At 47.8% G+C, this 22519-nt stretch overlaps 1 protein-coding gene across 3 annotated transcripts in view; it reads right to left on the bottom strand.

Annotated features, from left to right (window-relative positions):
• The window catches only part of USP50 (ubiquitin specific peptidase 50), a 290206-nt gene that overhangs the window by 25664 nt on the left and 242023 nt on the right, over positions 1–22519 (bottom strand). For all 3 annotated transcript variants that reach the window (XM_085646339.1, XM_085646340.1, XM_085646341.1), the window contains exon 6: positions 11056–11188. In XM_085646339.1, coding sequence (XP_085502465.1) covers positions 11056–11188 — 133 coding nt within the window. The remainder of the gene's footprint in view (positions 1–11055; positions 11189–22519) is intronic.

Raw genomic sequence — 22519 nt, 5'->3', positions numbered from 1 at the left:
TTCTCCTTGGACCCAGAAAAGCCACAAGAGCGTTGGAAACCACCCACCCACCCACCCGGCAGTAGAGCAAGGCGAAGCATGGTGGAGCGCTGCCAGTTAACACCAAAGGGGGCATGCGCAGCAATGGAGGTTCAGCGACTGGATGGACCCCAAGAGGGGGTACGATGGAACTGTGCAGTGGATAGGCAGGGAGGGGACTGACCTCTTGGTGGTCCTGGACTCTACTGTAGAGGGTAGGTGCGGGGAGGGGACTGACCTGCTGGTGGTCCTGTATCCACTGCCCTATCCCGCAAAGTATAGACTGTGTGGACTCTTTGGGAGGCTGCCTGTGTGTACAGGTACCTCAGTGGGCCGGAGCGCTATGCGGTGCCTTGTATTTCAAACAATGCAATGTTTGATGTAGCGCGTTGGGGCCTGCCGGCACAATGTGCGCAGCTGGATCAGCAGAGTCGGCCATCAAATTTAAATACATGTGTATGGCGAAGCTGAAACCAATTATAATGTTATGCCTAATTTCCTTACTGCTTTTTTGTCATGTGGATGTCGCAAAAAGTCTGTTGATGTGAATAATGAAATATATCCAAGTAGTACTTGACTCCCGTAGTGGTTGTGTAGATTTATATGATTTAATGTGAATATAAGTCTACGCCTTGTACAACATAACTGATTTTGGATATTCTTTGGCACAGTGGGCGCTGAGGGGTGTCAGAAGTGAAGGGGAGTGAGTGTTTCATTGTGCGCGTACTATTCTAAGGTACGAAATCTGTAGTTAGGTACAGTATCGACCAAAAAGAACATTATCATAGGTAAGTAACTTGCTTGCTCTCTCATTTGAACCTGTTTCAGCAAACTAAAATGGGTTTCTAGTGAGAAGACGGTGTAGGACTATTTCCTGAAGGTAGGTAGGACACCTTGTAACAGAATTCCCCTGTCTAAGGTACACAGCTTTTTTTATTTCCCTTGGGTTACCGGAGAAGTTTCTACAGATTGAAGCACAGCCTTGTTGTCTTCTTTTCTATGCTGTGCATATTTTATACTTCACATTATTCCAACCCGTTGTAGTAAGCATTTGAGAAGTAGCTGGTAGTCCACTGAATTGTAGGTAGACTATATTCAAAAGTGATCTATGGATGTTACGTGTATTTGTAAAGCGCACTTTCACCCGCAAAGGTATTGTGGTGCTGAAGAGGTGTGAGTGTCTGCCATCCAGTGGCGGCTGCTTCAAGGAAGCAGCAGCGAGGTGCTGTAGTTCGGAGCTCTGCCAGGGAATGGGAGCCTGGGCATGTTCTCCACCCAGGCTGTATTGGTGCCTGGGTGGAGAAACTGCAAAGTATGCATGACTGTTTGGCTGGACCCGAGAGGGCTGGCCAATCATTCATTGCGCATCTCAGATTGCTCACCACTCCTCCTCCCTGCTCCAAGAGCAGAGCAGATCCGTCCACCCATACAAGACACAGCAGCAGGAACAAATAAAATGTTAACCCCTTGAATGCCCATGACGAGCTGGACTCGTCATGGCACACAGTTTTCGTGTGCCCATGACGAGTCCAGCTCGCCATGCGGCATCCCTTGGGATTCCCTTTCAACCAAAATAGCCTTGGGAGCTGGGGAAGAGCTTCCCCAGCTCCCGGGCCCCCCCCTGGTTTCCCTGAAATGACGATCAGTGCACACGTCGCGCTGATGTCATTTCAGTGAAACCGAAACTGAAATGAGCCCAGTGGATATCTGCTTGGGGATCGCCACAGGAGGGCAAACCCCAAGCAGGGATTCACCCACTAGACACCAGGGAGGGGGGAGCGGCCCCTTGGGCAAGGGCCTTTGCTCCTGAGGGGGCAGAAAGCCCACTAGGCGCCAGCGAGTACGCAGGCTTTTTTTATGAGTGGGGGCTGCCCAAAATGGTCATACCAATGCCGGCACCCCCACAAAAATTAGCCACAGTCTTTCTGCCCCTTTAGGGGCATATTGGGATGAAACCCCCTTCCCCGATTCCCCCCCAGGTGGCAGAAAGCCCACTGGGCTCCGACTTTTTTTTAGCAATGTGCCTACCTGTGGATTTTGGGTCCTAGCACAGTTGGCACGTAGGGAAACCTAGCAAACCTGTACATTCTTGAAAACTAGACACCAAGGGGAATCCAGGATGGGGTGACTTGACTGGCTCTCACCAGGTTCTATTACCCAGAATCCATTGCAAACCTAAAAATGTGTCCAAAATAACACATTTTCCTCACATTTCTGTGGTGGAAAGTTCTGGAATCTGCGTGGGTCCACAAATTTCCACCCACCCCGCGTTCCCCAAAGTCTTAAGAGAAAAATGGTACCTCACTTGCATGGGTAGGCCTAGTGCCCGCATCAGGCAAGGGCCCAAAACCTATTGAGGAGACATCAAAATTACCTATCACAAAACAACCTGGTTTTGCAAAGGGGGTCCCATGAGTTTTTGGCCCCAGGCTTGGCCGCCATCTATGGAAACCTACCAAACCCACACATTTCTGAAAACTAGACACCCGGGGGAGTCCAGGGAAGTATGGCTTGTATGGATGCCCCAAAGTTTCCTTACCCAGAATGCCCTGCAAACCCCAAATTTAGCTGAAAATATCACTTTTTTCACACGTTTTTGTGTGGGAAAGTTGTGGCATCACCGGGCTGACACAAATTTCCTACCACCCAGCATTCCCCCGGGTCTCCCAATAAAAATGGTGCCTCACTCATGTGGGAGGCCCAAATCCCCACGATAGGCAAGGGCCCAAAACGTATTGAGGCGACATCAAAAATGCCTATCTCAAAACGACCTGGTTTTGCAAGGGGGGTCACCTGGGTTTTTGGTCCGGTGCTCGGCGGCCTTCAAGGGAAACCTACCAAACCCACACATTTCTGAAAACTAGATACCCAGGGGAGTCCAGGGAGGTATGGCTTGCATGGATCCCCCAAAGTTTCCTTACCCAGAATGCCCTGCAAACCTCAAATTTAGCTGAAAATATCACTTTTTTCACACGTTTTTGTGTGGGAAAGTTGTGGCATCACCGGGCTGACACAAATTTCCTACCACCCAGCATTCCCCCGGGTCTCCCAATAAAAACGGTGCCTCACTCATGTGGGAGGCCCAAATCCCCACGATAGGCAAGGGCCCAAAACGTATTGAGGCGACATCAAAAATGCCTATCTCAAAACGACCTGGTTTTGCAAGGGGGGTCACCTGGGTTTTTGGTCCGGTGCTCGGCGGCCTTCAAGGGAAACCTACCAAACCCACACATTTCTGAAAACTAGACACCCGGGGGATTCCAGAGAGGTATGACTTGCCTGGATCCCTCAATGTTTCCTTACCCAGAATGCCCTGCAAACCTCAAATTTAGCTGAAAAAATCACTTCTTTTACACATTTTTGTGTAGGAAAGTTGTGGCATCACCGGGCTGACACAAATTTCCTACCACCCAGAGTTCAACCGGGTCTCCCGATAAAAACGGTGCCTTACTCGTGTGGGAGGCCCAAGTACCTGCGACAGGCAAGGGCCCACAACGTAGTGAGGCAACATGAAAAGTGCCTATCTCAAAACAACCTGGTTTTGCAAGGGGGGTCACTTGGTTTTTTGGGCCGGTGCTCGGCGGCCACCTTGGGAAACCTACCAAACCCACACATTTCTGAAAACTAGACACCCGGGGGATTCCAGGGAGATATGGCTTGCGTGGATCCCCCAACGTTTCTTTACCCAGAATGCCCTGCAAACCTCAAATTTAGCTGAACAAATCACTTTATTCACATATTTTTGTGTGGGAAAGTTGTGGCATCACCGGCCTGACACAAATTTCCTACCACCCAGCGTTCCCCCAGGTCTCCCGATAAAAACAGTGCCTCACTTGTGTGGGAGGCCCAAGTACCCGCGACAGGCAAGCGCCCGAGACGTATTTAGGCGACATCAACATTGCCTATCTCAAAACGACCTGGTTTTGCAAAGGGGGTCCCCTGGGTTTTTGGCCCAGTGCTCGGCGGCCACCTAGGGAAACCTACCAAACCCACACATTTCTGAAAACTAGACACCCGGGGGATTCCAGGGAGGTATGACTTGCCTGGATCCCTCAATGTTTCCTTACCCAGAATGCCCTGCAAACCTCAAATTTAGCTGAAAAAATCACTTCTTTTACACATTTTTGTGTAGGAAAGTTGTGGCATCACCGGGCTGACACAAATTTCCTACCACCCAGAGTTCAACCGGGTCTCCCGATAAAAACGGTGCCTTACTCGTGTGGGAGGCCCAAGTACCCACGACAGGCAAGGGCCCACAACGTAGTGAGGCGACATGAAAAGTGCCTATCTCAAAACGACCTGGTTTTGCAAGGGGGGTCACTTGGTTTTTTGGGCCGGTGCTTGGTGGCCACCTTGGGAAACCTACCAAACCCACACATTTCTGAAAACTAGACACCCGGGGGATTCCAGGGAGATATGGCTTACGTGGATCCCCCAACGTTTCCTTACCCAGAATGCCCTGCAAACCTCAAATTTAGCTGAACAAATCACTTTTTTCACATATTTTTGTGTGGGAAAGTTGTGGCATCACCGGCCTGACACAAATTTCTTACCACCCAGCGTTCCCCCGGGTCTCCCGATAAAAACAGTGCCTCACTTGTGTGGGAGGCCCAAGTACCCGCGACAGGCAAGGGCCCGAGACGTATTTAGGCGACATCAACATTGCCTATCTCAAAACGACCTGGTTTTGCAAGGGGGGTCACCTGGGTTTTTGGTCCGGTGCTCGGCGGCCTTCAAGGGAAACCTACCAAACCCACACATTTCTGAAAACTAGACACCCGGGGGATTCCAGGGAGGTATGACTTGCCAGGATCCCTCAATGTTTCCTTACCCAGAATGCCCTGCAAACCTCAAATTTAGCTGAAAAAATCACTTCTTTTACACATTTTTGTGTAGGAAAGTTGTGGCATCACCGGGCTGACACAAATTTCCTACCACCCAGAGTTCAACCGGGTCTCCCGATAAAAACGGTGCCTTACTCGTGTGGGAGGCCCAAGTACCCGCGACAGGCAAGGGCCCACAACGTAGTGAGGCGACATGAAAAGTGCCTATCTCAAAACGACCTGGTTTTGCAAGGGGGGTCACTTGGTTTTTTGGGCCGGTGCTCGGCGGTCACCTTGGAAAACCTACCAAACCCACACATTTCTGAAAACTAGACACCCGGGGGATTCCAGGGAGATATGGCTTGCGTGGATCCCCCAACGTTTCCTTACCCAGAATGCCCTGCAAACCTCAAATTTAGCTGAACAAATCACTTTTTTCACATATTTTTGTGTGGGAAAGTTGTGGCATCACTGGCCTGACACAAATTTCCTACCACCCAGCGTTCCCCCGGGTCTCCCGATAAAAACAGTGTCTCACTTATGTGGGAGGCCCAAGTACCCGCGACAGACAAGGGCCCGAGACGTATTTAGGCGACATCAACATTGCCTATCTCAAAACGACCTGGTTTTGCAAGGGGGGTCACCTGGGTTTTTGGTCCGGTGCTCGGCGGCCTTCAAGGGAAACCTACCAAACCCACATATTTCTGAAAACTAGACATCCGGGGGATTCCAGGGAGGTATGACTTGCCTGGATCCCTCAATGTTTCCTTACCCAGAATGCCCTGCAAACCTCAAATTTAGCTGAAAAAATCACTTCTTTTACACATTTTTGTGTAGGAAAGTTGTGGCATCACCGGGCTGACACAAATTTCCTACCACCCAGAGTTGAACCGGGTCTCCCGATAAAAACGGTGCCTTACTCGTGTGGGAGGCCCAAGTACCCACGACAGGCAAGGGCCCACAACGTAGTGAGGCGACATGAAAAGTGCCTATCTCAAAACGACCTGGTTTTGCAAGGGGGGGTCACTTGGTTTTTTGGGCCAGTGCTCGGCGGCCACCTTGGGAAACCTACCAAACCCACACATTTCTGAAAACTAGACACCCGGGGGATTCCAGGGAGATATGGCTTACGTGGATCCCCCAAAGTTTCCTTACCCAGAATGCCCTGCAAACCTCAAATTTAGCTGAACAAATCACTTTTTTCACATATTTTTGTGTGGGAAAGTTGTGGCATCACCGGCCTGACACAAATTTCCTACCACCCAGCGTTCCCCCAGGTCTCCCGATAAAAACAGTGCCTCACTTGTGTGGGAGGCCCAAGTACCCGCGACAGGCAAGGGCCCGAGACGTATTTAGGCGACATCAACATTGCCTATCTCAAAACGACCTGGTTTTGCAAGGGGGGTCACCTGGGTTTTTGGTCCGTAGCTCGGCGGCCTTCAAGGGAAACCTACCAAACCCACACATTTCTGAAAACTAGACACCCGGGGGATTCCAGGGAGGTATGACTTGCCTGGATCCCTTAATGTTTCCTTACCCAGAATGCCCTGCAAACCTCAAATTTAGCTGAAAAAATCACTTCTTTTACACATTTTTGTGTAGGAAAGTTGTGGCATCACCGGGCTGACACAAATTTCCTACCACCCAGAGTTCAACCGGGTCTCCCGATAAAAATGGTGCCTTACTCGTGTGGGAGGCCCAAGTACCCGCGACAGGCAAGGGCCCACAACATAGTGAGGCGACATGAAAAGTGCCTATCTCAAAACGACCTGGTTTTGCCAGGGGGGTCACTTGGTTTTTTGGGCCGGTGCTCGGCGGCCACCTTGGGAAACCTACCAAACCCACACATTTCTGAAAACTAGACACCCGGGGGATTCCAGGGAGATATGGCTTACGTGGATCCCCCAACGTTTCCTTACCCAGAATGCCCTGCAAACCTCAAATTTAGCTGAACAAATCACTTTTTTCACATATTTTTGTGTGGGAAAGTTGTGGCATCACCGGCCTGACACAAATTTCCTACCACCCAGCGTTCCCCCGGGTCTCCCGATAAAAACAGTGCCTCACTTGTGTGGGAGGCCCAAGTACCCGCGACAGGCAAGGGCCCGAGACATATTTAGGCGACATCAACATTGCCCATCTCAAAACGACCTGGTTTTGCAAAGGGGGTCCCCTGGGTTTTTGGCCCAGTGCTCGGCGGCCACCTAGGGAAACCTACCAAACCCACACATTTCTGAAAACTAGACACCCAGGGGATTCCAAGGAGGTATGGCTTGCCTGGATCCCCCAACGTTTCCTTACCCAGAAAGCCCTGTAAACCTCAAATTTATCTGAAAAAATCACTTCTTTCACACATTTTTGTGTAGGAAAGTTGTGGCATCACCGGGCTGACACAAATTTCCTACCACCCAGCATTCCCCCGGGTCTCCCGATAAAAACGGTGCCTCACTTGTGTGGGAGGCACAAGTACCCGCGACACGTTGGGGGATCCACGCAAGCCATACCTCCCTGGAATCCCCCGGGTGTCTAGTTTTCATAAATGTGTGGGTTTGGTAGGTTTCCCTAGGTGGCCGCCGAGCACCGGGCCAAAAAACCAAGTGACCCCCCTTGCAAAACCAGGTCGTTTTGGGATAAGCACTTTTCCTGTTGCTTCACTACGTTGTGGGCCCTTGCCTGTCGCGGGTACTTGGGCCTCCCACACGAGTAAGGCACCGTTTTTATCAGGAGACCAGGAGGAATGCTGGGTGGTAGGAAATTTGTGTCAACCCAGTGATGCCACAACTTTCCCACACAAAAATGTGTGAAAAAGGTGATTTGTTTCAGCTAAATTCGAGGTTTGCAGGGCATTCTGGGTAAGGAAACGTTGGGGGATCCACGCAAGCCATACCTCCCTGGAATGACTGATAATTCTCATGCTAGTATGAGTATTCCCAATTTCGGAAATGTGCAAATATCTACTGTTTCTAAACTATATATTTTGTTCCCATTTCAGAAATACATAGGTGTCTTTCATACCGATTTGTCCATGTACACATTTTTACAGAATAATTACTATATACCCGGTACATAATAAAAACCATTGCATGTTGCTGCTCAGTTTTTGGCTCTGGGTTCGTCGGGTTCTTGGTGAACCTACAAGTCCTATATATCCCCACAACCAGCAATGTCCAGCGGATGTAACGGTATATTGCTTTCAAAGAGCTGTCATAATTAGAAGAAGTTACAGGTGAAAACGTTGACACAAAAGGCTGTTTTTTTCAACTAATTTTCAATTTATCCTATATTTAACTGTTAGTTTCTATAAAGAAACCCTGATGGATATACACAAATGACACCTTGCTGAATTCAGAATTCTGTCTAATTCTCCAAAATTTATAGCTTTCCAGGATCCATTATTGCTTTTGTACCCATTTCTACCATTAACTGGAAGGAGGTCGAAAGCACAAAAAATAGCACAAATAGACTATGTCCCAGAAAAATGCCAAAACTGTGTAAAAAATGTTGGGTTTCTGACAAAAGTATGGTATCCCCTAAAAGCTGTGAAAATGGTGATTTCAGCCCCACAAACCCTTTTTTGATAACGTTTGCAGGGAAAAACCCAGATGCTTTCATTTGCTGTCCGTTTTTCCAATTTTAACCCAAAAAAACTAAATTTTGCAGTGTTTTGGCTCATTTCTGTGACACCTCCAGGGAAATCCACAAACCTTGAGTACCTTTAGAATCCCCATGATGTTGGAAGAAAAGGACGCACATTTGGCGTGGATACCTTATGTGTTCAAAAAGTTACAGGGGCCTCAGCGCGCACTACCCCAAATAACCAAAAAAAGGTGTGACACAGAAGGGGGAAAAGGCCTGGCAGCGAAGGGGTTAATAACACCAAGTTACTATCATTTTATTTTTCCTTTGTTTACACTGCAAAAAGCAGCGCCTTAGCAGAGGAGCCGCCTCTGCTGCCATGTTTGACTCTCCCATGATAGACGTGAAGTCCTTGTCGATAGCAGTAAGTGTGGTTCTGATGGAGGTTTTAATTTGATTGTTGGTCATGGGGGGGATGGGTGGCTTCTACAGTTGTTTAGTAACCTCACTAGCCAGAGCTGTGCTCAGGTATCATCTGTTTGAAATTGCGCAGTAGCTGGAAGTGTCATTGTGGGTTCACGTTTTTAAGGCAGCAGTTGTAACTACATAATTGAGCAGCTGGGGACTTTTACCTTTCACAGGTATACTGTATTCAGGGCCGCAATACTTCAGTTAATCCTACGAATTTTAAGGCAGTGAAGGGGATATGCAGTGTGGGGCAGTATGGGGCAATGGGCATGGTTCAGGTTGCAGATTAAAGCTTCACAGATCTATTTTATTTTTGCATGGGTTAAAGTCAGAAGTTCTTTGCAGCACTATGGAGGTGCAAAGGTGTTTTAAAATCTCCCGATTAGGATAGTACAAGGTTTGCTGGCTTTTCAAACTGGCTGATAGAGTTGACATCTGATTTTGTGGCGTTTCTAACATTCAATTTCAGCCTCTGATTTTGTTTTCTGCACCAGACATGGTCCAGGTTGCTGCTGGCTCTTTTCATATTATAGGTCAATGGTGAGCTGAACTGTTTCCTGGTCTGCTGAGACACTGTTTTTAGCCTCGTCTTCACATGGGTTCAACTAGGGTCATAAGCACGTAGGGTGATTCTAGAGAGAGTTAAATATCTCTATTGGGTATGTTTTTAGGCATTTGAATAGAGTTGATGCAAGGGTAATGCTTGTCTGTTTGGAAGGGGGCTGCCTCAGGATCACAGGGTGGGTAGTGAGATAAGCAAAAGAAAAAGGGTTTGGACTAAACTTTCTGTATCAATAAAGGGTCTGTGAGAAGGCTAAAGCCAGACACAGCTGACTGTTAGGTAAGGGGATTAGCTCAATTCCCAATAGTTGCATATCCCCTACTGGGTTGGAGCCTGGCTTTGTTTTTTCATAGTGAACTCCGACATTGAAATCTCCCGTTATGATATTTTCTGCAATATTACTGGCAATAGTGAGGTAAATTAAAACATGTCTTTCAGGACAGTGATACCATCATATAATTTCATTAAACAATTGCTAGGATGAGAAGAGTCATTGGGGCTGGCCAAGAAAATACTGCAAATTGTTTGACACCGCCTGCTTGAGTAGTCGTTTTCTTTGCTCGGTGGGCACACCTCACACCTCACACAGGTACTTCTGATTCTCTCAGGCTGCATCAACATTGAACAAATGTAACCTTCCTTTCCGAATCCCTCTCTGCTTCCTCTCCTTCCCTCAAAAGTTCTATTTTTGTTTCTGTCCCAGTTTCAAGGTCTCTTCTAATCCCCATCTCATTTACCAGTTGGGGCACTACCGTGTTTTTCAATGCCAGAGGCCTCTGTCAGCTTTACAGCTGGAAATAACCCTCTCCCCTCCACCTCTGACAGTGGTATCTGAGGTGCCACCGTATTTAAGGTGACCCCTCGAGCGTAATTCCTGTCTGCTCATTTCATGATCAGGACTGCCATGTGTACCTTGGCGGTGCCAAGCTTGAAAATTACTCAAATGTCTTTCACGTGCTGGGAACAAATTCCTCGTGATAAGATATTGGATTTTGCTTTTGCTAAACAGTTGGCGAATTTTATATAAGGTCAAGCTAGCCACCGCTTTGCAGCCAGTCCTTGAAGTTCTAAATCCCGCTTTAGTTTCCAAAGAGTCAAATAAAATAGGTGGCGCTTGAAATAACCTTCAGAAAATAAATACACTTAAGGGCTGATTCACAAAGCTGTTCATGGGTATGGGAAGTATAACTTCACAAGTACTCTTTTACACACTGTTACATGCCTTTGTGAATAGGCCCCGACACCCCCAACTCTCTATTAGTAAAAGTGGAGCAAGGGGACAGTCCTTTATATTTGTATTAACTGAATATTACTATTTCAGATGTTTTGGGGCTAATTCTCAAATACATGTAATAGTACATACAGGTGTACACAAATAAACATCTTTTATTTCAGTCAGTGCCAAGACAGCCCTGTTGGGGTGCTTTACAGATACATGTTATGTAATGTTATGCTACAGAAGTAGGCCAGATGATTCTCCTACTGGGCTAAGAGTCCACATAATGGGAACATGAAGCACTGATGATAAAACAAAAAGAATCCACATCTGCAAAATGCCCAAGACAATCAGCTACGCACTACCAGTAAGGGACCTTATTTTATACTCACCACCACTGCATACAAGTTGTACTTTGGAAGCCTTTGAAATGGTGCTGAACAATAAGGAGAAATATCCAGATTCCTAAGTGGATAATGAACCTCTGTTTTTAATTTTTTCTTGACTCGATCGCTGCAGTCAAATCTGATAAGGAAAAACACAGCCAGGTTAATTTGGGGTTTGCTTTCAACTTCTCCCAAACGGAGATTTGGAATTTCTGCTAGAGAAGGGTTTCACTCCCCTCAACCAGTAACCCAATTTCTTGCAAAGCATTTCTAATTTTTTCGAATACCAGGTTTCTTTGTTGAAGGAAGCTGTCTTGTTATGTTACCAAGCATGTATGTGTCAACCTAGTGGCAGCTGCTACATTTTAAAATTGGTAGGGCACATAAAAAATGTAATCAAACATAAAAATAAACGTAACTTTCTTGACAGTGTTCTACAGCACACGTACACCCGAATTCCTCCTGCTTCGCACTGTTTGCTGGACAATGTCAACCGATCTAATCCCAGCACTCCTCTCTTGCTGTTTAGAATGCTAAAGCCCATAAGAGCAGTGCTAGGATTGGCTGGAGTACGCAAACACGGCGCTCCATCGGACACCTTCAGGGCTGTGCCGCTGCTTCTCAGCTGCCTTTCAGCTGTTGATTGCAGGACCCTGAACTGTGCATGTCAGGCACGCCATAGTGAAAAACACCGGCCAATCTGACATGCGCAATTGAGGTAACACAGCCCTCAGGTCAACCAACTGTATTTCTGTGATGCAGTTGGGAGGTCAGGGGGTCAACTCCCACACGTACCTATGGACACACGCCCCTGTGTCACCCTTTTTCATTCTCACCTGAGTGGGCAAGAGTGGGCTGTCCAGAGTACCCACCCTTTGGATTTCACTGAGCTAATCTTCACAAATCATATAAGGCACAAAATTGTCCTGTGCTGACAGTCTGCACACAGAAAGCACATAGCTGGTTATCCAGAGCCTTACGGAGAAGACACAACAAGTGTGTTTGTTTCTGTGCTTGGCGCCGTGATTTATATTTTAGCACGGTGCCCACGTTCAGAAATATTCTTAAATTACTGTGTACGGGCCCGTTCTTTGTTTTAGCAAGGCTCCCATTTTTATACTTACAAAACAGGCGCTGCACTTTATAATTGAGCATGGCGCCCGCTTTTATGTTTAACAAAACCACTAGCTTTAAGCCTTGCATATGCAAGAGCTATTGCATTATGCTTTTTAGGTTTTAGGTCTCGCAAAGGGCAGCGCATGCGCTGCCTCTCCGAGACATCAAGTAATTAGTATGTTGGGTGAAACTCCACCCATTGTTTTTATATTTGTATTTTCGCTTGCCATTGGTTAAATCTGGCATTGCACTTTTTATGTATCACATTGATTGGCTGGTGGTCCGAAACGTCACTTCCGTTTTTCTTCCGTTTTGCAGGAAGCAGCATCGACCAACTACAGTTTAGTTCCGCTACTTGGGGTTATCTACTCATTTAGGGACTATTTCCTTGTTTATTTTCCACCACCAGCTGCCGAGTTTGGAAGTGTTGGCTTTAACGTAATGTTCCGTGATTGTGGGCAAATCACTTCATCTGCTGCCGCTAGTTTATAGTCACTGTTGCTCGCCGAGCTTTGATGTAACCACAATGACTCACGAGACAGGAATTGTGTTGATTGTAATCCCACTTGTTTGTTTCGTAGCGAGATCAGTGTACCTTTTGCTTTTTAGTTTCCTGTTCCCGCCCCCCACCCATTGGCCGTGTTCCAGTTCCCTTTGTTCCCGCCCCCCTCTCGCAGCTTGTGGCGGTCATGGAGGCGCGTGTTTGTTTTCTTTATTGGCACAACGGCTTGCTAGCTTACAATCAGCGCGCCATGCCGACTTTCACTTTCCAAGTGCAGACAGGACAATGGCGGGGTGCTGCGAGGTGGCCCTAAACCAGGATGGAGCAGTCCCTCGGCTATTAACACAGCCGACAGAATGGGCATCACACAGCAGAGTCTGTGCCCTGTTCTTAATATTGCTGTTGCCAATGCCGCCGCACGTGGTTTGACTTGATTGTGGTGTTTTGCTGTATTCCCGTTATTTGTGCCTCACTAGAAGAGATGGAGGGCAAGCAAGGCCAGTGAGTGTGCATTTACATTAATACCGTACGTTTGTGCGTTTATAGAATTGATGCCTACCATTGATACAACTCGCATTATACACCGTTTCTTGTTGCAGCTCTAGCAGCAGGGTTCGTGCAGAGGCTCAGGAAAGAGGTGAAGTGTTTTGTTTAAGTTACACAGCACAATTAAGGCACTCTCTCTCCCTTTTCATGAGCGATGACGGGCCCTTCCTCTTTTTTGTCACGTGTGTTTTGGTTATGGACTTGTTACGCAGTTAGCGGGCTTCACCTACTCGGTCTTGTGGCAGGATAGTAGGAACACCTGAAGTGCGGCGCTTCCTCTATTACAACCAAAATCTGTCAATTGTATTGGATGGTCCAGCAATTAAAGTAAGGCAACATGTTTTCCTAAAAGCTGTGATTTGTCACCCGTATTGTTTGCTGCAGTGCAAATATATGAATGAAAAGCACACTATTCCCCCACTGAGTTCTAATTGCTATATTTCCCAACGTTTCTACTCTTTAAATGTAAGAAAGGATGTAGTGTGATGAGTTAAAACCTGGCAAGCTAAGTTCCAGTCTCGGTGTCTGCTTGACATCATATAATTCTCCTTGTACCCAAAAAATTAATTTGCCTTTGTGTAATGTAACTGCTGCTCATGTAAAGAGGACCAATACCGTCAGGTCAAGTTCGCTCTGTAGAAAACTGTGGTGTTTATTATTTTTAATCAGCTCAATGAAAAAAAAAGTATAATATAAAATGTTTTTGCAGACTTAAACAGATCAGGCACTATTCACTGCAGTGTCACTTTCAGCCCCACACACTTCCTGCAGCAGCTGAGCCTAGAAGTGAGGGGAGGCATAGCCTCGCAGCACCCCTCCCTGCTCCAGGCACCAGGGCCCCCCCTGGAAATGGAGCCTCCCATATCCTCTGCTGCATCAGCCCCCAGGGGCGCTAAACTCCCATTGCTGCACCCCCCACCTCCATAATCCTTCTTTCCCCTCTGCTGACATTTCATACAGGGGTTATAGCTCCTGCTAGCATTGCTTTCCCCACAAGTACTCCAAACCCTGCGAAGTCATGACTCTCTTGCCCCTCCCATTGCAAAATGCTGATTTTATCCCCAAATACAATTTGTCCCATATGCCTTCCTTTGAACTGCTGTATTTTCAGATCGTGCTGCTACATTTAACTACACTTAACCGCACAACAGTTCATGTAACTTCAAAATTTTTATAACTTTACAAACTTGTTATACAATGCAGCCCTGCGCTGTTTACTGGACCCTGCCTCACCCCATACCAGCACAGGGGGAGTATGTAATACTTACCCACAAAGCAGCTTCCTTTCCCATCTAGTCCTGCCAGATGCCCGACCCGCCCACAGGCCATCTGTCACATTTACCTCCTACCATTAATCCCTATAAAAAATAAAATACTGTGTGGAATTCCGCTCGGTAAAAAACTAATCTAACTTGTAACTGCATTTACTTGTGAAGTATTACGGCATTATACCAGTGTTAATGCACCGTCACCTTCCTACTCGGAAGGAAGGGAGTGCACTTCTATAGCCCATTCCCTAATTAGCATTTTTTATTATATACCACTGTCTGGTGCCCACATGCCTTTCCTGTTTATATTCTGCAGTGTAAGATGCTCCAGGCAGCCTACCAAGAAGCAGCATCTTACATTATTTGACTATAATAGTTGTCCGTGTTATCACTTGGAGGTCAGGGTTTCTGGTGCGTGTACTCGTCTGAAACGGGATTAAAGTGCATAGATTGCATTGGTGGACAAATGGAAGCAAGGGGTTGCAGGGAGGTATCCTTTCAGATGGAGGCACATGGTTAGTGTGTTATCTTTTTTTAAACAAAAGTTTTTATAGATACGTTTTTATAGATTTTTTTGGGTGGTTGGGGGGTCAGGGGAGGCTACCTTCATTAGGTAAGGGGGTAGCTGTGTCTAGTAGTGGTGGAACAAACGTATTATGGTTGCACTTCCAGAAATGTAGGAACCTTTGACGCCTCCTGGGCAGGTTGGGGATATCAAAGGGCCATAGCAAAGGGGCTGTAATTGTTTTAGAACTCGCCAGAAATCAGACACCCTTGTGTTGGTAGCTTCCAAAATGGCTGGGGGTTCGACAATTTGTTGCTGTTTATGCCCTGCTGTAACAAGCATTTGCAATGCAACAGGTCTAGCATTTACGCGAGTTTGAGCTATTGGCATTGTAAATGACAATGCCTTTTTATGCTTTGGTTTTTGAAACATAAATACAACGCATTGTTTTTTGCAATGTCAATAGCTAAAACTGGCGTAAATACGAGACCTATTGCATTGCAAATGCAATAGGTCTCGCATTTGCGAAAGATTAAGCTATTGGCATTGTAATTGACAATGCCATTTATTTATCTGTTTTTAAAACCAACACGTAAATAAAAGGTTTGTCATTTACAATGTCAATAGCTCTAACTTTTGCAAATGCGAGACCTATTGCATTGTAAATGCTTGTATTTATTTGCCGCTGCCACGTGACTGGGCTCCAGCTTCTCATGAGCACCGTGTGTCTAAATTGTCCCTGTATTGACATGCGCGCTTTAAGTGATTTGCCTAGAATCACCAGATGTTAAGCCGACTGGAAGCTGGTTCTCCAGTTCCACAGTCGGCAGCTTTGGATGTAACGCCACATCCTCAAAGTGTGGACGTGGGTCAGGGTGTACCGGAGGTGATACATGTGAGAAAGTGCCTGTTAGTGTACTCGTCTGAGTGTGCGAGAGTGGGCCGCCCAGAGTACCCACCCCTTGGATTTCACTGACCTAATCTTCACAAAACATGTTGGGCACAAACGTGTCCTGTGCTGACAGTCCGCGCACAGAAAGCAAACAGCAGGTTTTACAGCGAAGACACAACGAGTGCGTTTTTTAAATGTTTGTTTCTGTGCTTGTGAAGACTAGATGCAGACAGATCACAGATATTTGCATTATTGCATTACATTACCTAGATTATGTAGATATATTTGGCACGGCCTCTAATTGTTTTTCGTGGCTTCCCGGAGTTTCGCTAAATGAAATACTGCAACCTATTCTCCCATAGAACGGCTCAACACCAGCATGAGTACTCGTATCTGTTATTGTAAACTATCGCTGCCATCTCAGCTGCGATATTTGTAACCTGGCTAAGACAATCACCTAAACATATGTACCTCATATTTTTTTTTCTGCTGACCGAAAACATATGTTACCTGTTTGGTTGGTTATTTCTTACATCGTCACTGTGTCATTTGTAAAACCAGTTCCCAAGGTCATTATCTGATTTACTTCCTCTATCCAATCTGACCTTTGATGTACTACTGTAGTTTTATTTCCTTTGCTCTGTCTCTTTATTTGTTTTGCGTTCGTGAAACCGATAAAAGTTATTGAAATCAAAATAGAACGGCTCAACACCTCAGAGGCTGCATCACTCCGGTTTTGATTTAAATGCTTGTTACCAAACAACTACCAATTGTAAGCTAACAGAGGACCAAAGTAAGTCTACCTGAGTGGTCAAGCGCCCAGTTACTCTCTGTTGCTAACCACTTAATATCGACCTCATGTCCACCTCCACCTATGGACTTCATTTCACTTACATATACACTATCAGATGAGTAATATTTGAAGCCCGCACCTTCGAGGTCATAGACTCTATAAAGTTAGTTTTAAAAATACTGTAGTCCCTTTTAAAGGGTACGGTCATGTAACCCTGAGATTGTTAGATGGTTGTTCAACAAATGCGGGGGGATATTCTCAAGAACGTGTGATAACCATCGCAAATTTAGCTTAACGCAACTTTGCATATCGCAGTCCATCATGAGAAAATATTACCGTCTTAACGTCCAATTCCCAACCGGGCGGCACCATGCGATAGCAGCATGATATTGCGCCAAATGACCGCAAAAAAATAACGCGACAAACAAAAAATGCGAAACACGCACGCCCAAAAAGTTGCGATGCCCCATAGCGCGATACCAAAATCAGCGAAAACCAGCGACAGGCCTCCAATTCCCATGCGTCATGTGAGAAAATGCACCATAAAAGGGAGAAAGAAAAAAAAATTCCACTTGCATAGCACCATGGATGCACCCGGAACGAGTGCAGAAGACAATCCGAAATCCACAAGCCCCACGGAGGACCAGCAGGGAACCCCGTGTTCGGGGAAGGGCAAGGAGAAGAGGAAGAGGAAGACAGGGTTCAGTCCTCAGGAAGACCGGATCATCGTCACGGAGGTGATAGAACACCATCAACAACTGTTCGTCACCTCCACTGCGGCACTGGCAACCCAAACGGAAATTTGGCACTCCATCGTCTCCAAAGTCAATGCAGTCGGAGTGTCGATGAGGTCAATGGAGGAGGTGAAGAGGCGCTGGAATGAAGTGCACAGCCAAACCAAGGAGAAACTCGCCGTCAACAGGAAGGCAGCAAGGGTGACTGGAGGTGGGAGTCCTGCACCACAGGAGGAGCTGGATGAGCTGGAGGAAATGGTGGCCACAGTCATCAGTGTGGAGATGGTGGCAGGAGTTGTGGGCCTGGACACAGCTCGAAATGACCTGACCCAACAGCAACAGGGTGAGTAACCACCAGGGACTGGGGGACGGGGGGAGATGGGCACAATGGCACACATGCACAATCATGTGGAGCACACTGCACACGCACAATGACTGTGGAACATGTAACTGATACACTTGCAACACTGCAGCACACATACAAACACCAAGTAGGCCCCTGTCCACCATGTGCACATATGGGTCCCCTCCAAATCACCAATGACACAATCGAGCCATGCACATGTGATGAATCCAGAAAAGCAGCGGCTGAGTGAGCCACACTGACTATGCAAGTGACACTGCATGACCGATAGCATAGCAGCAGCCAAAATACATGACATGGTGCACGAATAGACATGGAGGTGGCCCAGTGCGGATCACATCCGTAAAGGAGCACGTCACACTCTGACACGTGCACCCACAACCCATGCCCTTCAATACACGCAGCAGACAAACGATGCACAAGGCCACAAAATCTGTCCAAGAGCACATATGACCCAAGTCGCAAACGTTTCAGCCCCCGAAAAGCACACAATTCAAAGGCAGACCGCCTCAAAGGGTTAAGGGTACAAGGAATCTGAGCTGCAGGGGCAACTCCCCCACAATGCAGCATACACACATAGCAATCACAGAACATCAGCAATGACAGCAATGTGGTACAAGGTGAAACACCTACACCACAGGACAGAGGACACAACAGGTTCCGCTTGTGCAACTGTCCATTCACATCTGGCATTGCCTGACACTGTACGGGTAGTAGCACACATCCATCATGTAGTCGAAAATCCCACTGTCTGCCATCAAATAGCCAGCTCCTCCAAATCAGTCACAATGTGCATTGTCATGCAGTCTGTATGTAAACATCTGCAAAGCGTCAACTCTGTTAACCTGCAGCTCCCCTTAACATTGCGGAGGGACAATCAACACTTACTGCAGAGCAGACCACAAACCCCATCAGTGATGATGAAGAGAACAACCTGCACATATGTCAAGACACCCTCCCACGGATAATGGACAGCCTCTGCACCCCACCCCCAGGAGCAGGGCAGGCCAGCTGCCTCGAGGTGACCCCACCACCTGCACAGACCACACAGCAGGAAACACACACCACCACAGCTGTCTCCCAGGACCCCCATGAACAATACATGGAATTTCTAATGCCATGTGTTGGGTTGCCAGGTGGAGTTGGCTGATCAGCCGCGGGTGGGTTTCGAGCTCGTGGCAGCCAAACTCAATGCCATACGTAGGTGTCTGAGGCCCATCAGGGACTGCGTACAGTCCCTAATGGACACCCCCTGTCCGCACCATGCTCACTGACAATCCTTGGCTGACCTCGCTGGGGCCATTACTCGGATACAAGAACTGTCTAGTCAGACATGCACCAGCGATGACAGCACAGAGTTGGCACAGATGCGGAGGACAATGGAGAACATGGAGCAGATGCAGTATGGAAGTATGGCTGCCACGGTTCAACACCAGCGAGATGTAGCTGAGATCTTCCATGCCCTGCAGTTCATCATCTTGCCATTGCTGCCAGTGAGCCAGTCCCAGATAACTGCAGCGGGGACTTCGATACACAGATCTCCGACCCCTGATGTGTCAGTTGCACACAGTGATGCAGCCCCATCACCTTCGCACCCTGATGTGTCAGTGGCACACAGTGATGCAGCCATTACACCGCCACGCATACCGGACACACCAGCCACAGAAGAAGTATCAGAGGAGTAAGATGTGGATGGTAATTACTGTGTGAGGAAGGAGGTAGTAGCATCCATCACCGCCAGATAGCCCGTCCCTCCCTGGTTCAGCCCTATGCATCATGCCCTGGTACAACACCTTCCACTGACCCCCGGAACACTCTGTGACATCCACCCGGACCCCGACATGGACTGCCATATCTTTACTGCTTGACAATTACACAGCAATCCTGCTGTGGACTGCACTCTCCCTCTTCCAAATCACTTTTCAGTCCCCAAAGGACTCTGGTTGGCCCACCACTGGGCTTCCATGTGATGTGGGCTTGGATGGCCATGTACAGCTCCAGCTCCGTCATTCACCAGAATGTGATTAAAACATTTGAAATCACACAGATGTGTCATGACTGTGTTCACTCAAGTATGAAAGTATGGCTGGATGTAGGGACAATGATTGCACAAGAAGGTACACCCTGGTGAATGACACCAATGCACATGTTTATCCCTGAGACACATGGCCAATTGGATGACTGTGAAGGTGAGTACTAGCTGTGACCCCATTGCACATCAACTACAATCTCACAACCCCCCAACGTAGGCACACATCCATGTATTGAATAGGGCTGTGTGTAGGAATGACCAAATCGGTAGCAGGCTAGTAGTGGTGTCCAACATCACATGTGACAACAGTACTTCACGTTGCATACCTACTCACACACATCTGTGTGGACACATTCTGTTATGATTTTATGACATTGCTCCACGTGATTAGAGGTTGGACACCATACTCACATTGCTGAAGACACGTAAGTGCACAGGTCTGCCAACAACTATTCCAAAACAATGTCTGGCTCACAGAGATGGTGCTGTCAAAAGGGACCCACCCACATTGTACATGCGTCAGTCAGTCCCTACCTGTGTAGGGACGATGCTCATTGTGGCACACGAGTGGTCAATCTAATCAACACTCATCACAGTTAGACACCAGTGAAGTTGCGTAGACTTTATTGGCATGTGCGTGTCAGTACAAACAAGGCAACGGCCACAACATGCAGGCACATGCTTAAGACACTCACACGCAGCATGGGAACATGTCGAGGTGCAGGAAATGGTGAGACAGAAATTAACACCAATCATTACGGATGGCAACGGTCTCAGCCCACCTTGCCTTGCTGGACGAGTCATGTGTTGTTTGGCGTCTGCCCATTGCCCCATGTGAGGGGGTACGACTTACAGCCCATGAGGTCTGCATAGTGCTCTGCCACTGGACTGCGCCGACTGTCTGCTCTGCTGACAGTGATCAGGTGAAAGGGTCCGACAAGGTCACATGTCGTGCTACATTGCCATATGTGAACTCTCCCCCCAGCAGTGTGTCCGAATTGGTAACGTTGCCAAACGATGCTGTGCTGCTCCGACCATGGAACTGCATCACCTTGCACAGGTGTGTGTAAACGCGAAGTTCCACGCACATGCATTCAGAGTCCAGACAAGGGCAGACATGTCCTCTGTTGTGGTGGGATATGTGAGCATTCCCCATGATGCAACAAGGTGTTGGGACCTGTGCTGTGGGTGACAATCCGATGTGGCTGCAGGAACGTAGATACTCGTCCATGAATGCCAGTGCAGCTTCATGTGCAATCTGTTCCAATAGTACGTCGTTGTTGGGTTCAAGGAACACCAGGGTGAGCCAATCCATTAACTGGTCTGGGAAAATATGCTCAGTCCACGCCGTTTTCCCATTCCGCAACACAGCCCAATTGGGGAGCGCCTCGATGTGGTCACTGCACACGAGGAGTGGTTTCAATCTCCCATGCGCAACTGCCAGCACATAGGCCAAAGATCAGTGCATCCCATGCACGGCTATCCCGGTGACACTCCTGTTTGTGGGCCGACAGGGGGCACACTGTCAGGTCATAATCCAATTCAGCTACCGTTGCGTTGGATAGGCACACCTCCATGGGCCACTCGAATGTGCATGATCAACAGTGGAACCAGGGCTGGACGCAGGTGACGTAGGCAAGACGGAAACTCAGACGGAAACTGATTTGCAACACTGCCATTGGCAGGGATCCCAACAGATGCAGCATTTGTGCACTGTACAGTTCCACGTGACAGGGGTTGTGCATGTGCCCGGGAATGCCTGCCATTGCGTTTGTTGGTCTTGTGGCATCGGCACTCCTCAGACCGGCGGAGGTTCGGGGGACGATATGCCACAGCTCTGGGCAATGAGTCGTATGTGTGTGCAATGTTTGGACGTATGGGTAATTTTTATCCAATGTGTCAAGGGCATCCCTTGCAGGTGTAGGTCATGCACGGACAATTATGTGTGGGGTGTGGGCACGTTGGTTTTTCATTTGCGCAGTTCGTGGTGTGGGAGTCGTCGGAGGCTGGTATGGTATCTCACGCAGGGAGTGCCAGCCGCATTCAGGACCAAGCTCGGGGTTCGGTTGGCCTTCAGCCTTGTGTGTTGAGACAAAGGAGCTTACATTCATGATTTTAGTCTGACTAGTGCTTGCATTTCTTAAATGTGATGTTGACTTCGCGCTGACTTTGATGCCAGGCCTGTGATTTGGGGTGCACAGATTTCGAGACACACGCAGCTGTTGGCATGTTTGCATGAGCCAAGGGCCCAATTGGCCTTGCGCTCCTTGTTCAGTCTCCCTCTCTCTTTCTTTCTCTCTCTCTCTCTTTCTCTCTCTCCCTGTCCTTTGATGAGTGCCTGACACACCTTCTTATCTTGGATATTGTCTTGCAGGCTGTGAGACACAGATTGTCCAGGGATGCCCCGCCATGACTCTTCAAAATAGTTGTTTGGTGACAAATTAGAATGTGACATTTTGTTTGGTCTTTCAATGGTGAATGAATGAATCAGGATTTCACTGCTCACATGTATGTTGATGGTTGCAATTGTGCGACATCAGGTGGGTGCTTTTGTTCATGTTTTCGTGCCGTTGATGTGCAGTGTCTTGGTCCGGGGGAGGTGAAGGGTGCCCAGGGTGGGCCCGGTGGGGGGGAGGGGGTGTGGTCCTGGGGGTGGTGACGGTAGGTGGTGTGGCCCTCTTGGGTGTCCGGCACACATGTTCAGTGGCTCCATGGCAT

This window comes from Triturus cristatus, chromosome 3_1 (assembly GCF_964204655.1).
Source record: "Triturus cristatus chromosome 3_1, aTriCri1.1, whole genome shotgun sequence".
In the NCBI taxonomy this organism is placed as follows: Eukaryota; Metazoa; Chordata; class Amphibia; order Caudata; family Salamandridae; genus Triturus; species Triturus cristatus.
The sequence above is the reverse complement of the archived record's forward strand: the minus strand, read 5'-3'. Positions and strand labels throughout refer to the sequence as shown.